General features: G+C 41.9%; 4 protein-coding genes and 3 non-coding genes across 7 annotated transcripts; 2 read left to right on the forward strand and 5 right to left on the reverse strand.

Annotated features, from left to right (window-relative positions):
• Positions 1–2,407: 2,407 nt before the first annotated feature.
• gja9b (gap junction protein alpha 9b) lies at positions 2,408–3,919 on the forward strand. Its single transcript, XM_087787078.1, has one exon. It carries the CDS (start codon positions 2,426–2,428, stop codon positions 3,917–3,919), a length of 1,494 nt encoding a protein of 497 aa, XP_087643204.1. The 5' UTR covers positions 2,408–2,425.
• Positions 3,920–4,812: 893 nt separating this feature from the next.
• Positions 4,813–4,884, reverse strand: trnae-cuc (transfer RNA glutamic acid (anticodon CUC)). Its single transcript has one exon. It is a non-coding gene; the product is annotated as a tRNA-Glu (tRNA).
• Positions 4,885–5,130: 246 nt separating this feature from the next.
• Positions 5,131–5,202, reverse strand: trnae-cuc (transfer RNA glutamic acid (anticodon CUC)). Its single transcript has one exon. It is a non-coding gene; the product is annotated as a tRNA-Glu (tRNA).
• A 394-nt stretch (positions 5,203–5,596) lies between these two features.
• Positions 5,597–5,668, forward strand: trnae-cuc (transfer RNA glutamic acid (anticodon CUC)). Its single transcript has one exon. It is a non-coding gene; the product is annotated as a tRNA-Glu (tRNA).
• Positions 5,669–6,701: 1,033 nt separating this feature from the next.
• Positions 6,702–9,526, reverse strand: rpl11 (ribosomal protein L11). Its single transcript, XM_087787079.1, has 6 exons — positions 9,461–9,526; positions 8,861–9,011; positions 8,035–8,141; positions 7,788–7,919; positions 7,225–7,335; positions 6,702–6,779 (listed from the first exon to the last, which is right to left on the reverse strand). Exons 1-6 carry the CDS (start codon positions 9,464–9,466, stop codon positions 6,750–6,752), a joined length of 537 nt encoding a protein of 178 aa, XP_087643205.1. The 5' UTR covers positions 9,467–9,526; the 3' UTR covers positions 6,702–6,749.
• Positions 9,527–10,739: 1,213 nt separating this feature from the next.
• On the reverse strand, positions 10,740–14,461 carry LOC148083880 (elongation factor 1-alpha). Its single transcript, XM_087787081.1, has 7 exons — positions 14,281–14,461; positions 12,789–12,968; positions 12,416–12,712; positions 12,199–12,349; positions 11,762–12,018; positions 11,112–11,346; positions 10,740–11,011 (listed from the first exon to the last, which is right to left on the reverse strand). The coding sequence occupies exons 1-7, from the start codon at positions 14,422–14,424 to the stop codon at positions 10,887–10,889; spliced, it is 1,389 nt and encodes a 462-aa protein (XP_087643207.1). The 5' UTR covers positions 14,425–14,461; the 3' UTR covers positions 10,740–10,886.
• A 579-nt stretch (positions 14,462–15,040) lies between these two features.
• Positions 15,041–18,268, reverse strand: LOC148083881 (elongation factor 1-alpha-like). The gene is made up of 8 exons (XM_087787080.1): positions 18,130–18,268; positions 17,386–17,541; positions 16,803–16,982; positions 16,406–16,702; positions 16,181–16,331; positions 15,845–16,101; positions 15,538–15,772; positions 15,041–15,469 (listed from the first exon to the last, which is right to left on the reverse strand). Exons 2-8 carry the CDS (start codon positions 17,527–17,529, stop codon positions 15,345–15,347), a joined length of 1,389 nt encoding a protein of 462 aa, XP_087643206.1. The 5' UTR covers positions 17,530–17,541; positions 18,130–18,268; the 3' UTR covers positions 15,041–15,344.
• Positions 18,269–22,629: the final 4,361 nt, after the last annotated feature.

Below are 22,629 nucleotides of genomic sequence, written 5' to 3' on the forward strand. Positions count from 1 at the left end.
CCTCTGTTCCGAGTTTCATCCACTTGTGAATCCTGGTCCTCGTTGTGCTTCCATGGAGCTCCAGAGCTTCAGAAAACGACATCCATTACTTTTGGTTCCTGAATTCTATGGTCGAGGATTGATGTCAGCTTTAGTCTTTCACATAAACACAGATTGATTGTAAAGTTGGTTTTAAGGCTTGATGTGAGGTGTTCACCAAACCTTTCCAGAGAGACCCTGGTTCAGTGTGGTGAAAGTGTGCAGAGGCCAAATGTACCGATGCGCTTAGATATGTCAATGAAATGCAAATGCACTTTGTAATGAAAATAAATACTACAAATTAAACGGGTATCATGTTTACAAAGGTAAAAAACTGAGAACCTTTTCTGTCTTTCTCTTGTACATCTGAAGGTCAAATGACATGAAGCAAATGTTTGAAGTCCCTTCTGACACATTTAAAGATTAATATTTAAGTTAAAAAAAAACATGAACATTAAAAACTATTAATTGTTTAATGCACTTTAAGAAGCATCTCTTGACACACAGAGAACATTTTTCAGTGTTTAATTATTGTCACACATATTTTGTGTTACTTAAATTCCTTCCCTGTAGGTGGGGGTGTATCCGTCCCAGGTGCAGCGACATGCTGCATAGGGCTTGCAGAGAGTGGGATCAAGGACGGCAGCATCCCATTCGATGTAGAGTGACATCCTGGGTAGTACATTCAGCCGACAGGTACCAAACACAAAGGCACTTAAGACGAGGAAGGGCTTTAGCGCGAGAAGAGTTAACTCCTGCTTCTTGGGCTTCAGTTGAGCGAGAACATAGCATCGCCGCGTCCAGACCACAGGATTGTCAGGTTTCTCATGTCGTTCCAGATGGAGCCAGCATTTCCTAAACGCTTCTAGACGAAGGGTCCAGGTTCAGGTGACTAGTAGTTACTTAGTGCATAATCCAATTTCTTCAGGTCCCTACCACCCTAAGGCCCGAAGTTGTTCTTCTCAGAGTAACCGCCCCGTTGACAGAGGCTACTCTGATGAAGGGCTGTGGGCTTGAGTCGGTAGCCATACTTCTATGATAACTTGGTCTCGGACTGGTTTCAGCTGTTCTACTCCTTGAACTCCCCCTCTTTACAAAAAGACAGTGTTGCAATCCAAAATGGCTTCAACAACGTCCTTCCTGTCGTATTTCTTCTTAACAGTCGTATTGGACGGGCAGTCACAAGCTTTAATCCACCTGCTCTGACCAAAATTAAATGGAGAGGCACTAGGCTGTTCAGATCCTCATCTGCAGAGAGACGCCGAGACTTTTGCGTCCCAAAAGGGTGGATTAGCAACTCATTCGAGGGGGAATGGCGGTCAGTTCTGATTCTGTCGTTCAAAGCTCAGCTGAGGTCCAAAAGGGAAGTGCAAGTGCTCCAATCTTCAGAATTGCCATTTTCCCAAATCCAGCAATCCACGAGTCAATTTTGGCATTGCGAAAATGGGTTCCATTATCAGTCCTCAGTTCTCTGGGGATACCCAGATTGGCACATGTTCCGCACAACATTTTCAGCACACTGTTAGCGTTAGCACTCCTCGCAGCTCTGACAGACACAAATCCTGATATAGAATCCACAAGCAACAGCAGGTACTTCTCTCCTTGGCGCTCTTTAAGGCCTAGAGGACCAGCCACGTCCATGCAGACGGAACGCCAGGGTACAGTGCTCTTAATTTTCAGGCCCTCTTCTCTATGTCCTCTTCTTCCAACGTTGTAACGCAGACAAGTGTCACAACTCTGCAGGACATTACGGACCTTCCAGCAGAGAGTTCCAGCTTGTCCAGTTTTGTCCGGGTAGGGATGACGCCAGCATGGCCAGGGTCCACATTCACGGCCTACACCACGGCATCATCCGGGACCACCTTACCAACAGGACTCATGTCCCATTTCTCAGCTCCAATTATAGACAATATTTGCGGCCGACTTCAGCATTACCTAGCCAGGAGGGCCGCATCCCGATCAGCAGGGTTGACTATTTTCTTGTCTTTGGAGGCACGAGGCACGAGTGTACGACCCTCGAGTGGCCCTCTTAACGTTATTCACTCGTTCTTTTCGTGCCCAGGCAGCGATCGAGGGTCTAGGAGTCGTGACCGGTTTTAAGATTTAAATGTTGAAGTGATATATTGTTTAATTTTCAGATTTAACATTATAACTTGTTCTTTTTTCACAAGACAAAGCATCAACACCTGCTTTTAAAGAAGATTTTACTCCGAGGAAACGTTTAACTATCAACTTTAAATCCCTTTCCAACCCTTATGAGTGCCGGCCACATGAGATTTGAAGAAGGGCTGCAAATGGCCCACAAACCTGTCTTCGAACATGTATGCTTTAGTACTTGATTATTCTCATCAAGCTATCATGAAACTAACATTATCCCATTTTCTTGTAGCTCCTCTAAAGTGACAACATGGGAGACTGGAACTTCCTTGGAGGGATATTGGAGGAGGTACATATCCACTCCACCATGGTCGGCAAGATTTGGCTGACCATACTGTTCATATTCCGGATGTTGGTGTTGGGGGTGGCAGCCGAGGACGTTTGGAATGACGAACAGTCGGACTTTATCTGCAACACGGACCAGCCGGGATGCCGAAACGTGTGCTACGACCAGGCCTTCCCGATATCCTTGATCCGCTACTGGGTCCTGCAGGTGATCTTTGTGTCTTCGCCCTCCCTGGTCTACATGGGTCACGCCATCTACCAGCTGCGTGCCCTGGAGAAGGAGCGTCACTGCAAGAAGGTGGCCCTCCGCCGTGAGCTGGAGGCGGTGGACGTGGAGCTGATGGAGGTTCGCAGGAGGATTGAGAAGGAGATGCGGCAGTTGGAGCAGGGCAAACTGAACAAGGCGCCGCTGCGAGGGTCACTGCTCTGCACCTACGTGGCTCACATCGTCACACGCTCGGTGGTGGAGGTCAGCTTCATGATGGGGCAGTTCCTCCTGTACGGCCACCACCTGAACCCTATATACAAATGTGAGCGGGAGCCATGCCCAAATGTTGTGGATTGCTTTGTCTCCAGGCCCACAGAGAAGACTGTTTTCATGATGTTCATGCAGGTGATCGCCTGCATCTCCCTGTTCCTGAGCCTGCTTGAGATGATGCATCTGGGCTACAAGAAGATCAAGAAGGGAATTCTGGACTACTACCCACACCTGAAAGATGAACTTGATGATTACTATGTCAACAAGTCAAAGAAGAACTCTGTAGTGCAACAGGTTTGCATCGGCCCTGCTGTCGGCCGCAAGAATACGATACCGACCGCTCCGAGTGGCTACACTCTGCTGCTGGAGAAGCAGGGGAACGGTCCCAACTACCCGCTTCTGAACGCCTCCTCTGCCTTTGTACCGATCCAAGGTGACGTTTGCGTCAAACCTGACGGCCAAAAAGACAAGGTCGGACTGCCGAGTCCTACAGATCCGAACAGCTCCAACAACACCAGCAGTGACACAAGATCTCCTGCAGCAGACAAGGAAGAGGAATCTTTGTCAGGTCATCACGAAGACGTGGAGTGTGGCAGGTTAGACTATCCAACTCTGCCTGTGGCAGACGGCTCATCCTGTCCAACACATTCCGGCGTCATGAGAAAGCCCCGGAGGTTCAGTCCACCCTGGAACTGCTCGACGGTAGTGGAGGGAAACATCTCGGAAAGCGGGGATTCTTTCCACGGCTGCAGCAGCACGAAGCTCCGCGGGAACTTCTCCAGCCCCAGAGCCAGAATGCTATGCAAATCCGACCTGAAGAGACCGAGCAGATCCCAGAGCCCGGACTCTGCCGAGGAGCTCAGCTCCACATCCCGACACAGTCACGAGAGCAACAGTCCAATCGCCTCGTCTCCAAACCGCAGAGTGTCGGCAACAAGCAGCACCAGCAGCAGACGAGCAGCGACAGACTTGCAGATTTGAACAATGTTTTTACGGTCACAGTTACATGGGTAGATTCTTTCATCTCTTCACTTGCTACACAGACACATGGGGTTAAGCTGTCAATGAGCACTCCGGAGTACCCCGACAGGTATTAGATATCTAGTGCATCTCCAAACAGAATAAACATTTCTGGTCCTGTTTCCGAGCATTTGTTCCCCTTTCTTCATAATAATTCTATGGTTCTATTGTAAATGTGACCTTTCACTGATGAGTCCAAACTCCAGTTTTGTTCACATGACGACGGACTCAGAATCACTGACCACAGCTAGGACTCTCGTCAAGGTAAGTGGAGACTTCCGAGATTGATGAATGACCAATCACAGCACAGTTGGTTTTGGTTATGGTAAAACAAGTAGTAAGTCAGTAGGCTTTATTTGTAAAGCGTATTTCACAGACCAGGGCCACGAGGCGCTTAAACAACAAAACAATACACAGTCTAAATACATGCTTTCAGAGGTCAAGACACCACAGAGAAAAACACAACAGCCCCAAGATAATCAAGAAGCCTGCACAAATAAAAATGTCTTAAGATGTTTCTTAAAGGAGTCAGTAGATCATCAAACACAGAGAGAGGAAGATCGTTCCAAAGCTTAGGAGCAACAGCCTGGAAGGATTTCTGTCCTTTGAACCACAGACCTCACAGCCCCAGGTGGGGTGTAGCCAGATCCAAGAGAACCAGAACCGTGCATTTACCCGAAGCGGCCGAACATCATGTCATTGGACACGTTCAGTAAGGCCGTCTCAGTAGACAGAGTGATTTTATCATGGATGTTGCTGCTGAGAGACCATCTTCTCTGAGATCTTGGAAAGGAGTGGCAAGAAGTTTAGTATAAGAGAAAGAAAATCTTGCTTGAAGATTGGGAAAAATGTAGTTCCCTGACCGGGAATCGAACCCGGGCCGCGGCGGTGAGAGCGCCGAATCCTAACCACTAGACCACCAGGGACAGTGTGTTATGGCCTAGGGCAGCTAAACCTGATTTAGAATTTTTGTCTAAAATTAAATCTAGTTGGAAAACACATTCCAGGGGTCAACTTACCTGAAAAAGTGAGTATACAGTCGACTTTAAAGGGCATTTTGAACTATCTTGCTATGTTTCATTAGTTTATTCTGTACTGCAACTATAAAAAAAAAAATAAAAAAAACAGAAACAACTTTTTCGGATATGCAACGCGTTCAAGAAAAAAGGTAGTTCCCTGACCGGGAATCGAACCCGGGCCGCGGCGGTGAGAGCGCCGAATCCTAACCACTAGACCACCAGGGAAGGTGATCGGTTATATAGGGAGAACGCTAAACGATTGGTATTAGACATTTTGTCTTTCAAATTAATTGTGGTTAGAAAACACTTTATAGCCATGTCTAGTCAGAGAAAGCCAGACACTAGATGGTTACTTGCAGTAGATTTGGAACGAGATTTCATCTCCAGTGTTTTCATTGAGCGGGATTTGAGTTCATTTTCTAAAGTATTTTAAATTAAAGTAAGAGTTTTGTACAAACAGACACATACTGATGATACAATAGAGGTCAAAGATCCATTAGCTTAGATAATTTATGTATTCATTTTAAAACTTCTTAACATAATAAGTCTTTTCTCCACTCATAACCATCTCGCACCCAGGGTTCTGTGATTTTTTCTTTCTCAGGTCAGTTCCCCACATTCCCTGGTGGTCTAGTGGTTAGGATTCGGCGCTCTCACCGCCGCGGCCCGGGTTCGATTCCCGGTCAGGGAACTACACTTTTTTCCTCAGAAAAAGTTATTGCTGCTTGTTTTATGTAGTTGCAGTACAGAATAAAATAAAAAATGTAACAGGATAGTTCAAAATTACCTTCAATATCCACTGCAGTGGTCCCCAACCTTTTCCAACTCCAGGCCCACTTTTAAGTCTCAAAAACCTTTGCGGCCCACCTCTGACCCCATAAATATGAAGGCATCATTTCCTTGTCACATGTATAATAACCGAAGGAAAAGCAAAAATAATATTTGTAAAGGTTTGATATCCTTTTAAATTTGAGTTTTAACATTTAAAACCCAACATCCCAAGATTTTGCGGCCCACTTGCAATGCCTTCGCGGACCACCTGGGGGCAGCAGCGCACAGGTTGGGAATAGCTGAGCTACTGTATACTTTTACAGGAATGTTGACTCATACTGCTTTAAATGTTAATTCGAGATATTGATAACTCCTGGAAAGTGTTTTCCAACTAGATTTCATTTAATGGACAAAAGGTTTAAGTAAGTAATTTGTATTTATAGAGTGCTTTTCCAGACCAGGGTCACGCTTACACAATAGTTAATAAAATATACTTAAAAGGTCAAGATAGCACTGACAACACAGGAGTTCCATAAAAATCAAGGAAAAGCCAGCACGAATAAAAACGTCTTAAGACGTTTCTTGAAGGAGTCAGTAGACTCCATCAAAACACAAGAGAGGAAGGTCGTTCTAAAGCTTAGCAGTCTGGAAGGATTTCTCTCCTCTGGTCCTGAACCACGTTCAGGAACCATCAGTAGATTCTGATCCACAGACTCCCTGACCAGCCTATTTGCAAACTCCGGTCACGTTTTGTCAGGGTTAGGACAGACGTGTCATACTTTGAAATCCATTAATATACATAGAAAAAGTTCAAATTAGAATCTCTTGCCGATGTTAAGTGGGTGAATGAGTCCCACCCCGGTGAGATGATGCTCTTCATGGAGATACTTGCAACACTTCTGTAAGACCCGCTTCATCTTGAGCACTTCCAATAAGCAATAGAGACACAAGACTGTTTTTGATTTTTTTATTCCTTTGTTACAAACAAGACAAGGGGACCTTTACTTGCCGGGGAGGATGATACCATCATACTGAAAGACAAATGGGAAAAACAATGTTACATCAACTTGTCTCTATATGCTATCAAGTAATCTTAAGTTAGAGTAACCAGCAAACCTATTAGACCAAAATAACTTAAATGAGGACAACTACTTTGTTTACATGGTGGAATATGTCAATATTCTCATTGATATTGAAACATTCAACAATTTGAGAACGGAAAATTAAAACCGTTTTCCCTTTTGAGTAGACTTTACACATTCCAACACAAATTCCATCTTTAATCTTTAGTTCACCACTTGGTATTCATTGTCACAAGGACTGAAATAAAAGCAACACATCATTCATGACGCACACACGTGGAAAAAAGATAGACATTTAGCCAAAATCGCAACCTTTCACAGGCACCGGTGAGGAGATGCTCAACCCGCTACACTCATGCTTCAAACATCTCACGGAGTAGAAGAGGAAGCTCACCTTCTGCTGGAACCAGCGCATGGCCTCCTCCTTGCGGATGCGGTGTTTGAAGCCAATGCGACCACGTTTCCTTTTCTTGTCAGCAATGCTGAAGCCGGGTCTGCCCAGAACCTGTTCACAAGACAAAGTCAAATCTCACTTTGATCTGAATTCAACAAAAAATAAATCTGATCATTTCAAGTGACCGATAAACCTGATGAGATTTATCATTTTATGGACAGCATCACTTATGTACTGAATCACTAAAGCAGCATTTCATGTTCTGAAATTACATTTCTTTGCATTTCTAATAATTTAAAAGCCAATCTCAGCAGTAAGCAGCACATAATTAAATCTCTAGTGACACCAGAATCTCAACAATTAAAAGAACCACTTTTAAAATCACAAATGACATCTTTGGGTCAATAAACTAAACAAAAAGGCAAAATATACTGGATCAACAAGGTTTTATTCTCCAACTACAGCATAGTCTATGAAAAAGTACACCTTGAATTCAGAGATCTGCAACTCAAAAGAGAAGCTGAAAGAATTGCTAAGCGGTCGGATTAAAAAAGAACCCTTACCACGTAGAAGTCCAATCCGTAGATGCCAATGCTGGGGTCGTACTTGATTCCCAGGTCGATGTGCTCCTGGATACCAAAGCCAAAGTTCCCAGTGTCTGAGAAGTTGTTTTTCCTCAGCTCGTACTCCCGCACCTGTGAGGTTCCACGGAGAAAATGCATTTATTATTCATCAGGTTTACACATTTCTAAGTCGACCAATCAATTCTTCAACGCATGTGCAACTCAATGAAAAAGTTCCTGATCATACCTTGAGTCCTTTCTCAAGGATCTCCTCAGCTTTAGCTCCACGGACCGTACAGTGGACAGCAATCTTTTCATTTCTGCGGATACCGAAGGATCGCACGGTGTAGCGGGCTGGAGCAGAAGACAAGTTAGACATTTAACCACAGAACACACGTTAGCCATGACACCTGGTGTGGCTTCCAAGACGTTCACGTATTTAGAACGATTAACGAACTTAACGCGATGACCAGTTTTCCATGCAACAAAAGTAAATAAACAATTACTTTGTCTACTACTTCTGATGGAGATGGATGAGAATTTGACGACAGCTGTGTGTTTGAGCTTTTAAGTAAGTAATTTATATTTATAGAGGGCTTTTCTAGACCAGGGTCACAAAGCGCTTAAACCATAAAAAATACTCAAGTATATACTAAAGATCAAGATAACACCGAGAAAAACACACGAGTCCCAGAAAATCAGGTAAAAGTCTGCACGAATAAAGAAAGTCCAAGTCTTAAGATGTTTCTTGGAGGAGTCAGTAGATCCATCAAGCGCAGAGATAGAGGAACGTTGTTAGAAACTAGACTCTAGTCAGGGGACAGAAATGTTGTACTTTGGAACAAACTGAAACAATGAGTCAAGAATTAGAGACAAATCTTTTGCGACTTGTATTTTCTGGTAATGGCGTTCTGTTTTGTCACCAGTGTAAGAAAGTAAAAATAAATTATAGCAAGGACAAAAAAAGGGGGAAGGTGTAAATGTATACAAATACCAAATTAAACCCTGATAAAATCCTGCATCAGTTGTCAAAGAGGAAACCCGAAATGACACAAGTCAGTAACTGAAGTTACCCTTTGAGAAGACAGGGGTCTGGCCTGTGAGTTGTTCCAGCACTTTGGCGGCTCTGGTCAGTCTGTCACCGCTCTCACCGACACAGATGTTCAGGCAGAGCTTGCGGATGCGAAGCTCCTTCATGGGGTTTTCCTTCTTTTCGCCCTGTTCCTGTGAGCAAAACATTGAACATCAGTCCTCACGTTGACTCGCCTGGAGATCCGGGGAACATGCCCGAGCATAGTCCGGCACTCGACATTACAGTTAGCATGACAAACTTCTTTCCAAGAGTAATGCCGTAACTAGTGGGTAACCAAAATGTTTATGCCACACGATGATTCGTAGTTAAACGGGCTCCATATCGCAAATAGTATTTAACTTTATAATATAAAACGCTGTTCAATAAAAGCCCGAATGGAAAGTTTACCCGTTAGCATTGCCGCTAATCGTCAATTTTAGCCACACCATCCGTTCAATCGTGAAAATAATGCATGTACATTGTGTTTCGTGGTATAACTCTGCCAACAGTTGCATCAAAACTATATTATGAGGAACATAGAGCACGGATGGAATGAGATTTAAATCCCGGTATTGGCTATAGTGTACAACGTATGCCTTACCGCCATGTTGGATCACTAGAAGAGGACTTTCCGTTTCCGGTGGGGAGCATTTATAGAGATGTGTTCATGCTGTAAAATGTCGATGAACAACGGAGGCCTGATACAAAGGTTCCGCCTTTTCATGACAGCTCGTAAAATAACGTACTTAAAAACAAAAAATATTGTTTTTAAGCATGTGTAACACGTGTATTTGCTGGTTCATTTATTATTTTTGATTTTAACGAGTGCCAGGATCCCTGGCTGAAAGAGAGCATCTTCTGTTATGAATGATAGAGCTTATCTTGTTTATTTACCTTGTAATAAGAGTAATAAACTAACGGGTCTGTTAAGATCTATATGAAATGCACTGTAATGAAACTGTTTAAACAGTGACAAAATGAACTTTAAAATGAATAAGCTTTTAATCATCAGAATCAGATACTTTTATTACCAGTGTTGTAAACTCGAGATTTTTTGTGGTGTCAGTACAGAATATAAGTATGAAATAAGATAATACACAAACTAGCAATGTAATTGTGTTACACTATTTTTTTTTGTCCATTAGCTGCAGTCATTCTGAGGTTAAATGTACCACTCTGATAAACTGAAAATATTCTAAATATTACTATCAAAGTTCTGTAAATTCATAATTATACCTGTATCCATCTAAATAGCAAACTATATGTCTATCTTATACTAAATGTTTTAAAATAATTTTAAGCTCTATGTCTCAAATATTTAATATCCTGTTTGGTAGACAGTGGTAAAGATGAATTCATGTGCTCCATGAAACTTATACTGATGTAATGTTTGAAGGTCATATAATAATAATGCTTTTTTTTTTTTAAAGGTATTTGTAGACCACTGATTTTCAACCTCTTTTTTTCATTTAAAAAAATTACAAGGCACACCACTATCCAAAAATGTTTAAAAAAATGATACTGTGTGTAGCCTGTATTGACATTTAAGTCATTTTCATCAAAGTGTCTTGAATATGAATCAAATAAAGGCATTGAAAAAATGTACTTAATCATTTTTTTAAATCAATGATTTACGTTTTTAAACCAATAACGTGGAATTTTATGTTTTCTCACAGCACAGTGGTTGAAAAACACTGTTGTAGACACTTAAGGTGTTATTTTGTTGAATGGAAACACCACAGTTGTGTGACCACCAAACTTAATGAAGAGGCTATTTACTCTCCTGAATACCCCAAAAAGTGCAAGCCTATTTGCTGAATATTTTATTGTTTGTTTGTCATTTTTTAATTACAATCACAGTCAAAAGGGACGAGCCGTTCTTTCCTGCGAAAACTTTTGCGATGGGTCTTAATCAGCATTAGCCAGTCCTTGAGTAGAGAGCTCTTCTGTAGAGACGATGGTGCTGGATTCGGCGAAATGAGAATGATTCTTTGCAGAAATTGGTCGGGAGCATCCTGCATGACGATTCACTTCTTCTTTTCGGCCTTCTGTGCAGACTTGGTCACCTTGCCACTGGAGGCGCACTTCTTCTCCACCGACTTGATGACACCAACCGCCACAGTCTGCCTCATGTCACGGACAGCAAAGCGACCTGGAAGGACAAGATGAACATGATTCAATATTTTTTTGGTTTCATTTATATTGTATTAGACAACCAATAGCTACGGCACGAACACATTCTCTAAACTCACCCAGAGGAGGGTACTTGGAGAAGCTCTCCACACACAATGGTTTCCCAGGTATCATGGTGATGATGGCAGCGTCACCAGACTTCAAAGCCTTGGGGTTGTCCTCAAGCTTCTTGCCAGAACGACGATCGATCTTTTCCTTCAGTTCGCTGAACTTGCATGCGATGTGGGCAGTGTGACAGTCCAGCACGGGGGCGTAACCCTGAGAGATCTGGCCCGGGTGGTTCAGGATGATGACCTTCAGGGCGGAAATGCAGCAATGAGCATTGGATACTAGAAATCTCTTGGTGCTGATCTGTGAGATGTTCCCAGGTGAACTAAGAGACATTTCCTCTTCAACATGTCTTGGGTCTGCCCCAGGGCCTTCTCCAAAGGATTCAGACAAAAACTAATTTGAGCCTGTGGCCATTAGTGAGAGATTATTATTTTATATAAATCAAGAGCTTTGCCTATTGGATAAGCTTCTTTTTTTTTTACTCGGCAGGCAGACAATCCTTCGATTTGTCAAAACATCTTGCCCAAAATCTGTCTCCAGATAATGGGGTTCTTGTATATTGTGATCTTAAATGGTGCAATTATTATACTCAAATACCAGAGATAAAACATCACAACAACAGGTTACTATTGTGAGGTCTCAAAACATCTTTCCTGACCTGGGCGGTGAAGTTATCAGCACCCAGTGGGGGGTCGTTCTTGCTGTCACCGGCGACGTTTCCACGACGGATCTCCTTGACGGAGACGTTCTTGATGTTGAAACCCACGTTGTCTCCTGGAAGAGCTTCGGTGAGAGACTCGTGGTGCATCTCCACGGACTTGACCTCAGTGGTCAGGTTGGGGGGTGCGAAGGTGACAACCATGCCGGGCTTCAGGACACCGGTCTCAACACGGCCCACTGGTACAGTTCCGATACCTGACAAGGGGGAAACCGGATTCATTTATACAAATATATACAAAAAATTATACATATATACAAAGGTTTTCACATCATATTTTTAAAATTAAAATATATATAAAATGAAATGTTGGTTTAAATGTTGTTGGCTTTTCTTTCTTCATCTGAGCCACTCTGACATGAACATTTAAGCCTTACCTCCAATCTTGTAGACATCCTGCAGGGGGAGACGCAGGGCCTTGTCGGTGGGGCGAGACGGGGGCAGGATAGAATCCAGGGCTTCCAGAAGATGGGTGCCGCTGGCCCCTCCCTCCTTACGCTCGACCTTCCATCCCTTGAACCAGCTCATCTGAGACACAGCTAGTTATAGACTAGATCTATTCTGTTCACCCATAGGTCAGTTCAAAAGACTCACCTTCTCACTGGCCTCCAGCATGTTGTCTCCGTGCCATCCAGAGATGGGCACGAAGGCGACGGTGGCGGGATTGTAACCGATCTTCTTGATGTAGGTCGACACCTCCTTGGTGATTTCCTCGTAGCGCTTCTGGCTGTAAGGAGGCTCGGTGTTGTCCATCTTGTTGACGCCGACGATGAGCTGCTTCACGCCCAGTGTGAAGGCCAGCAGGGCGTGCTCACGGGTCTGTCCGTTCTTGGAGATACCAGCCTCAAACTCACCGACACCAGCAGCAACGATCAGCACGGCACAGTCAGCCTGAAATCACGAGTTTCATTTGAAACGTATAAATTATGATGATGTCACAACAACAGGCACAGTCGAACTCATTTACCTGAGAAGTACCAGTGATCATGTTCTTGATGAAATCTCTGTGGCCAGGAGCATCAATGATGGTCACATAGTACTTTTGGGTCTCGAACTTCCACAGAGCAATGTCGATGGTGATACCACGCTCACGCTCGGCCTTCAGTTTGTCCAACACCCAGGCGTACTTGAAGGAGCCCTTTCCCATCTGTTAATAAATAAAAAGGAGCAACAATGAAACAAAAACAGCAAAATAAAGTCATTAGTGGATAAAATACTTTAATGTGCTTAATCTGCCACCACAAAAAAAACAATGTTATGTTTTCAACACATTCTGATATACATCTATGTTCAAGATTTGTTTTTGGCCCCTAAAAAAATTCTATCTAATATAAATGAATATAGTGTTGCTTATTTATCGACCTGTAATTAGTTAATCTACATCATCTGTACTTTCTGAGGAGGCTCCGATCATTTAACATCTGCAGGAAACTCCTGCATGTTCTACCAGTCTGTGGTGGCCAGTGTTCTATGCTGTGGTGTGTTGGGGTGAGAATGTGTCCAAGAGGAGTGTCAACAGGTTGGACAGATTGATCAGGAGGACTGGCTCTGTGGTTGAAGCTGGACTCACTGGTGACAGTTGCTGAGAGGAGATCATTGAACAAACTACATCATGGATGATGACAGTCATCCTCTGAACACTGTCATCAGTGAGCAGAGAAGCAGCGGGGAACGAATGATCCTCCCATGATGCAGCACTAATATACTCAGGGACTTAGTCATTCCTCGTGCCATTAGACTGTTTAATTCTGTCTGAATGTATCATATTGTATTCTACGTTAGTCTTTGATCCTCTCCTTTGTGTTATTTTTTCTACAATATATTTTCTTTTTACTTATAGTTCGTATAGTTTGTATTTTTGTTCTTTTTATTACACTTTTTTTTTTAATGAATCTATCGTCCGAGTTGCTGTTTGCTGGAAAACAATTTCTCGAAAGAGATCTCCAGAGGGTTCAATGATGTTTATCCATCTATCATCTATAATAACATTGTATTTATTTGTAACATCTGGTATCATCTTGTTCTTTCTCTTTATTCTTGTTCTTATTTTATTTTTGATTTATTTTTTATGAAAAATGGCTGTATTTGCTGTGGCTAGTTGGGAAAAAAATAATTTCCCAAAAGAGATCTCCAGAGGGATCAATGAAGTTTATCCATCTATCATAACACTGTATTTATTTGTAACATCTGGTAAATACTAATACATGCCCATTACAAGTCTAATATAAAACACCTCATCTTTCATTTTAATGACATAGTTCCTAACCATCGCTTCCTTCACGCATTATTTAAACGAATGATTTTATGTCACGGTCCTATAATTTTAAGAGTGCAGGAAAACAGACTCCGGTGGGTTCGATGTTCCACCGACAGATGGCGCCCTTGGGCAGCTGATCTGATGGACGGACTCGACACGTGACCCGGTGCGTCAAACTTCCTCGAGCAAAAGTGCAACAAACCTCTGCGGCTTCTTTCTCGAACTTCTCGATGGTTCTCTTGTCGATGCCTCCGCACTTGTAGATCAGGTGACCGGTGGTCGTGGACTTGCCGGAGTCGACGTGTCCGATGACCACGATGTTGATGTGGATCTTTTCCTTTCCCATGGTGGCTCTCTAACGGAAATAAGACGCCAGATGACGTCACATTTCAGGACCATATTACAACACGCGTTTCTTTTTTAACGAAACATTACATACGACACAACTTTACTCAAAAATCGTCCATTTTGTCTATTAGATATGACTCAAAATATCGATCCAACGGTGACGTAGAGCAGAAAACCCATGTGCTCGTCCCCACAGCGGCCATGTTACCAGAGGAAAGCGCGTTCCCGCGGTCAGTAGCACGATTCAAAGACGTGAAAGATCCCCCCAGAATCTGCCTTTCAAAGTCCACGATTTAAAGTCTGATAGCTCGCGAGCTAAAGTCAAATACATATCCCAAAGATCACACAAATGACCAACCTGTGGCTGCCGACTGTAGCGGTTGCTGGGGGAGGCAAAAAAAAGGACAGAGTGTCACCGGGACAGGCTTTTTATACCGCCATGAAAGGGGGGTCGAATACAGAGCCGATGTCAATCATATTTCGTCTGGTAACAAGCAGACTCCATTGGTCGACTCCCCTCTAAGCCAGTGCGATTGGACAGCAACTTGGAAACAGATAGCATGGTTAAAAAAAACAGCTGCACACACACACAAGGACTGAGGCGCAAACAAGAGTTACATTTTTTTCAGACTTTTATTTTAGTTACCAGCAGCTTTCCTTCAAATTAATTGTGAACAATGAGAAACATCTAAACATTTCAACTTAAATTGAGATAGGCACCGTCAGGCGGTTGACAACGCGACAGTGTTTCTTTTTCCTGCGGAAACTTTTGCGATGAGTTTTAATCAGCATAAGCCAGTTCTTTAGGTGAGACGTCTGCCTCAGGGGAGATGGCCCAGGATGGAAAGAAGCCAAAGATGAGATGACCAGCTGCTTTGGCCACATGTCTCCCAACTGGTTGATGTCCTGCTCTACTATTCATTTCTTCTTTGTGGCCTTCTCTGCAGCCTTGGTGACCTTTCCGGCGCCCATTTCTTTGGGCTTGACAGACTTGATGACACCGACGGCGACGGTCTGCCTCATGTCACGCACAGCGAAGCGACCTGCGAGGGGAAAGGAGTCAGTACAGGATTGGATTTTGTCAAAGCCAGGCGACAAGAAATCAACTTACCAAGAGGAGCGTAGCTTGAGAAGGGCTCCACAACCATTGGCCTAGTTGGGACCAGTTCAACAATGGCGGCGTCTCCGCTCTTGACTGACTTGGGAGCATCTTCCAATTTCTTGCCACTACGACGATCGATTTTCTCCACCAGTTCGTTGAACTTGCAGGCAATGTGAGCAGTGTGGCAATCCAGGACAGGCGAGTATCCAGCACTGATGGAACCAGGATGGTTCAGAATGATGACCTGCAACATAAACAATATTAGATTTCTAACTCATTGATGCACCATCGACAAGGGCAGAGTCCAGGGTCGTACCTGGGCTTTGAAAGTTTCGGCAGCTCTGGGTGGGTCGTTCTTGCTGTCACCAGCAACGTTTCCACGACGGATCTCCTTGACAGAGACGTTCTTGACGTTGAAACCCACGTTGTCTCCTGGAAGAGCCTCGGGGAGGGACTCGTGGTGCATCTCCACAGACTTGACCTCAGTGGTCAGGTTAGGAGGAGCAAAGGTGACGACCATGCCGGGCTTGATGATACCGGTCTCAACACGGCCCACTGGTACAGTTCCGATGCCTGACAGAATGGAGTAGACCAAAAATCAAACCAAATTCTTTCCCCTTAAACAAATGCAAGAAACGGTCATAGTCCATACCTCCAATTTTGTAGACATCCTGCAGGGGCAGGCGGAGGGCCTTCTCAGTTGGGCGGGAAGGTGGCAGGATGGCATCCAGAGCTTCAAGCAGAGTGACTCCACTGGCATTTCCCTCTTTACGCTCAACCTTCCATCCCTTGAACCAGCCCATCTAAAAATATAAATCCAGATTAACACATTTGTTCACCCTTCACATCATAAGAGCTTCATTACTGGTTTCCTTACGTTTGCACTGGCCTCCAGCATGTTGTCTCCATGCCATCCAGAGATGGGCACGAAGGCGACGGTGGCGGGATTGTAACCGATCTTCTTGATGTAAGCGGTCACCTCCTTGGAGATTTCCTCGAAACGGGTCTGGCTGTAAGCGGGCTCGGTGTTGTCCATCTTGTTGACACCGACAATGAGCTGCTTCACGCCCAGTGTGAAGGCCAGCAGGGCGTGCTCACGGGTCTGTCCGTTCTTGGAGATACCAGCCTCAAACTCACCAACACCAGCAGCAACGATCAGCACGGCACAATCAGCCTGAAATGAACACAAGTTAGTTAAAAACCAGTTGCAATGACCTAACAAAATATAGCTCATTTGAAACTTGATGTCACAACAACATGCACATTTCATTTACCTGAGAAGTACCAGTGATCATGTTCTTGATGAAATCTCTGTGGCCAGGAGCATCAATGATGGTCACGCAGAACTTTTGGGTCTCGAACTTCCACAGAGCAATATCGATGGTGATACCACGCTCACGCTCGGCCTTCAGCTTGTCCAACACCCAGGCGTACTTGAAGGAGCCCTTTCCCATCTGTTAATAAATAAAGAGGAGCAACAATGAAACAAAAACTGCAAAATAAAGTCATTAGTGGATAAAATACTATAATGTGCCATGGGGAGCCACTATTAAGAAATGTACACACAAGACATTGGTATGCACAATACTATGGAGGTGTAGTTAAAAAAGTTTAAAAAAGTTAACATAAGCAGCCATTTTGTTAAAATGTAACACATAAATATGAAATATATAAGGATTTAAAGAAGTCGTGATAATTTTTAAAATAGCAAGTCAATGAGACAAGTCATGCCTCATCCGCACTACTGCGGTGACGCCACACCCAGCAAAAAGCGTGCGCGCTCCCGCCTCACAGGCGGCTGCGAGAGCAAGCAGGACGAGCGCCGCCATTTTGAAGCCAACATAAGCGCTTACTCACCTCAGCGGCTTCCTTCTCGAACTTCTCGATGGTTCTCTTGTCGATGCCCCCGCACTTGTAGATCAAGTGACCGGTGGAGGTGGACTTGCCGGAGTCGACATGGCCAATGACCACGATGTTGATGTGCTTCTTTTCCTTTCCCATTGTTGGTTTTTACTGTCGAGGGACATTAAAACGGCGTTAAAACATGTAAAACGCCAAAATGTCGCCATTTTGAGTCAATAGAGTCACGAGTATATACAACAAAGCGTTAACTCGCGATAAAACCGAGTGACATTGAAGCAACGTGGGAGTTAAGGCGGCGAGAGACCAGGCCTCAGTAGGCCGCAGACCGGCCCAGACACGTGTTAGCAGCGCGGGCCACGTCATATCAAATTACAGCGTCTGCCCAAATATTCCACACCTATTTTTAAATACTGGTACCACACACACACCCAGCCAGTTGTTCATGGTGGAGACGGATGCCAATTCAGCATCCTTAGTAAATCAAGTTCGCTGTCTCCCTTTGTTCCTGCCACATCCTTTTAAATAAATACTTTTCCTCTTTAAAAAACGAACCGAAACGACTAAAAATACGTCGAATAGACCATCGAAGGTTTAACAAACGGACTATAATGTTTATATTCAATCCGCCATTGTGGACATTTAAAGGCGAAAAAAGGCATCGAAATGATTACTTTTTTTAAACCGTCGTTCACGAGTCAAACATGCGGAAGATGGTGTTGTTTTTTTTCCTTTTCTTACCGGTGTTTCTGGGTGATGTTCACCAAAGCTGCTGCTGCCCCGAGCCAGGTAACAGAAAGAGGATGTGGACGAGGGGCGGCGAGGCTTTATACTCGGAGGAAGGTCCTGTAGCTCCCGCCCTGATGGAGAAAACCCGCAAATCACACACATTCCTGCAAAAAATCGTCATCACGTTACCGGATGCGCATTGATGACGTCACAACGAGGAGCAAACCGCTTTACAGAAAAAAAACTATTCTCTAAAATGGTCCGTAAATAAAGGATGAACGGATCTATAGTGGATAGAACACAACAATTTATCGCAGCCTTAAAAACAATAATTCACTGTTTAATATATATTTTGAATGCTCTTAATTTATTAAAATAACATCAATAATGTCAATGGTTGGGATTTAAACATAATAATTATTGTGGGAAGAACAACAATACACAAGTTGTTTCGTTATGACAATGTTTTATCAGGCTGTCAGAGATTAAACATTGATGGATTAGTTAATTATTACATTTGATGATTGAATCTAACTCTCTTAATTCACATCTTAGACTTGCTTAATTTAAATGTATTATTGATGTTAGTGCCAGTAGAAGCAGTGAAATAGCAGATTCAAAGATTCATGTATCATTTTTAAGTCTTCATATAGTATTTTTTATTTTATTTGGTAAGACTTGGAAAGAACCATCATTTACATTCGCTGTATTTGAGAACAAAGTGTTGCTTGAAAAAAATGTAGTTAGTTAAAAAGAAGATAACAAGTAGACCAACAGAAAAAATGGATTTCTCAACAAACAACTTTCCAACAGAAACCGTGAAGTTAGAGATTAAAAAACAAAACCTAATCAAGAATATCAAGACAAATGTAATAATACAATCATACAAGAATCACAAGAATACTTTTTCCAAAGTTATCTCTGAGTTTTACAAGTTGTAAACAGTCAACAGTTGTAAAAATAAAAGTACAAATCATGAACAAATGGGCGACGGAAACAAATGACAAGATCAGTGACAAAGATAAGTTCGGACTTTACTACTTTATTATATATTTATTTTATAAGTAAAATGTTCAAAAATTCAAGGAAGAACTATTTGACCGAGTTGGGTAAAATGGTTAATCATTGAAAGTATTTTTTTTATATTACTACTTATATATAATATAATATAACTATTTAATGTAAATAATTGTTCTCCACACAGGAAGAGTTATGTTTTCATCTTTGTCCACTTAGATGTGTTATTTGTTTCCTATTCATTTAAAATAAGTTGATGCATTTAAAGTCAGTTGTTAAACATTATCTGTAATAATTTGATTAATAACATGGGTATCTTCAATAAAAATGCAATTTATTTTTTTCAAGTAGTACAACCTGATTAAAGATACATTTAAGTAGTTAGATTTTGCTTGTTTATGCGTTTTTTTAATCATGTTGTATCTATTTATTGTATTTCTAATATGAGTTTTGTTTTTCTTTTTTTTATTATATTTTAATCTGCTTTTGCCTGAACATTCATGGTGTTGTAAAACACTGATACTCTGAAGTCTTTCGTCATGGAATATTCATCTATCGACCTTCTTTTCTCTTATGTTTTCTTGCTTGATGATAAAACTCAATATAAAATATAAATACTCTGTCATAGTCTTTCTTCAGTAACTCTCTGTATTTCTTTGACTTCTTTAAATTCCACTTTTATTCTAGTTCCAATTGTATTGTAATTACAAGTCTTTTTTAATTCATGAAATAAAATGTAAACTTCTGCGACGGTTCATCATTTTGTATGTAAAGAACCCCCCGCATGGTCTCGGACCCTTCCTCCATCTGACCATTCATATGGTGACGCCCCGGCTCGACGAGATTATTTTAATCTGAATGAGATTAGCATCTAAACAGAGCCCCGGCGGGAGTAGGTGAAGAAGTTTCAAACATTTTTTCAGCGTCCCGTTAACATTAGCACCCCGACCCCTCATTTGTGTGTGTGAAGGTTTCACTGAGGAGACGAGTGGGGGTCGGGAGGCGGGTGTTATGATGTCGACAGTGAGAATTGTAAAAAAATATATATATTATTTAGGTCGAAGGTCATATTCAGTCTCTCAATCATGAAGTTGAGATTTGTAAAGCGAACACACACATTCATCGGCACAAACACTCACAGTAGACAGAGCAGTTGGTTCGTTCACTCAAACATACATTGTCAAAGAAGAGGGTCGAAGCCGGGGGGGAAGGAGGTGATGCTGGAGAAGGGGTGAGAGCGACAGGAGAGGCCAGACGGGAGAAGAGTGAGTGACACTGCAGGGGGGCTGAGAGAAAGGGAAAAATACCGTTGATAATGTTTGACTTGTACGGCAGGTATAGTGACGAGAGCTGTGGTTGTTACGACATGTTCGTCACATTCCATCACAACACCTGAGAAGACGTCAGCAAATCATTCACCCTTTCATCAAAGGTTTATCCATCCATCCATCCATCCATCCATCCATCCATCCATCCATCTATCTAGGTTAGGTTAGGTAGAACTTTATTGAAATTCTTTTGTTATTTGTTTTTTCTATCTATCTATCTGTCTGTCTGTCTGTCTGTCTGTCTGTCTGTCTGTCTGTCTGTCTGTCTGTCTGTCTGTCTGTCTGTCTGTCTGTCTGTCTGTCTGTCTGTCTGTCTGTCTGTCTGTCTGTCTGTCTGTCTGTCTGTCTGTCTGTCTGTCTGTCTGTCTATCTATCTATCCATCCATCCATCCATCCATCCATCCATCCATCCATCCATCCATCCATCCATCCATCCATCCATTCACCCATCTATCTATCTATCAATCACATTCATCCATAACCAGGGCAGTGACGACACTTTTAAATTCCAGGACCTCGAGTCACATATGGTCAAGACTTCAATCTCAGCAGTCAAGACAACAGCCGTGCCAGACGACAGCTGCATGAGGTTCTTTGCTCAAGAGAACTAACTAACTAACCTTTGCTCTCCTCTACTCTGAGTCTCCACCGGATGATACTTTTTACTGAAACCATGAGGAATACAATTTTTAATTCAATTTATTTTTATTATATTTTTTTACTTTACTATGGACTGATATTTTGTTTCATCGGCACATAATATACAATTTCAATATTTAAAGCATATATTCATTTAGAGAAATTACACTTTTATACAGTGGTTGTTGTGAGGGGCCATCCAGAAAAAATAAAGGCAAAGTAGCATAAAAGTCTAACATTAAGTAATAAAATCAAGCTAAATACACTAAAATTAGTTTTAGGATTTTATCTTATGTGTCTTGATCTTTATAGTATATATTTTAACTGTGTATTGTTTTTGATTGTTAAAGGGCTTTTTGACCCTGGTCTAGAAAGGTGCTTTACAAATAACCATTACTTAAAAAAAAATCTATTATTCTGATAAATAAAAATATGCTTTTTTCAAATTTATATTCACTAAAAATATTTTTGAGTGACAATAGATACTCATACGAACAAAAGTGGAGGACAAAAGTCTGTAAACAAAGACCTGATAGTCAAATTTAAAGACTAATAATAAATAATAGAAATGAATACCAAATCAAGTTGTTATTTTCTACATGATCTTCCGCCTCATGACGGCCACATAAATACAGTCAAATGGATGCATGAGGTCGAACTCAATCCAGGTCTGATTTACTTAGAGGTTTGTTTACATAAATGATTTCATTTATTTGAATGAGGATTAAAAATAAAGCACACAGCTTTATCCTTCAACTTCTCCTGGAAAATGGGAAGCTTTTAGAACTTCTCCTGTGATTACTGGTAATGCAGGTCCCCCCACTTATTATTCTTTAAAGTGTATGTATTCTCATTCATTACTTATTATGTTTGAATCATCATCATTTATTTTGTAATGCTCTTATTCTTGGTGGTCAGATAGATTTTTTTTTCTAACAGACACAAGTGTATATTTATCAATAGAGCACAAAAATAATAATGAAAAAAACCTGAAAAATATAAAATATAAAACTTACTACATAAGTCAGAGAGATAGTCAAACACAGTCGTACCTTATTCACAAGCTGTTTTCTACACCAAACAATTTTAACTAAGTGAATGTAATCTTGACAGAACCTTCAGCAGTGTTGTTCGGCAGAACCGTGCAACAAGAATCACCGAACGTGCCACAAACTTATTATCCAGCTAAGTCCTCCAGTGAGGGAGAAATAAGAAGCCACTGTCCACTGCAGACTTTTACATGTATCAAATGATCTCCTTATTAGAAGGTGAACAAGAAACATGAGCCAACATGTGTAAAGCTAAAAACTTGACTAGCAGACTTTTAAATGTATGTACAAACAAATGTAGTTTTTAGGGAAAATACTCTTTGGACATGTGGTGATCATGATTTAAGATAAAACTAACTGAACTTTCCTCAAAATAATAAGACCTTACTTAATGCTAATATTAAAAAGGAAATTGTCTAAACATTGAAGAAGTTCCAAAGAAAAGAAAATATGTTGTTATGATTGAAAAATATTTTCTG

Source organism: Callionymus lyra, chromosome 3, assembly GCF_982586985.1.
Source record: "Callionymus lyra chromosome 3, fCalLyr1.hap1.1, whole genome shotgun sequence".
Lineage (NCBI taxonomy): Eukaryota > Metazoa > Chordata > Actinopteri > Syngnathiformes > Callionymidae > Callionymus > Callionymus lyra.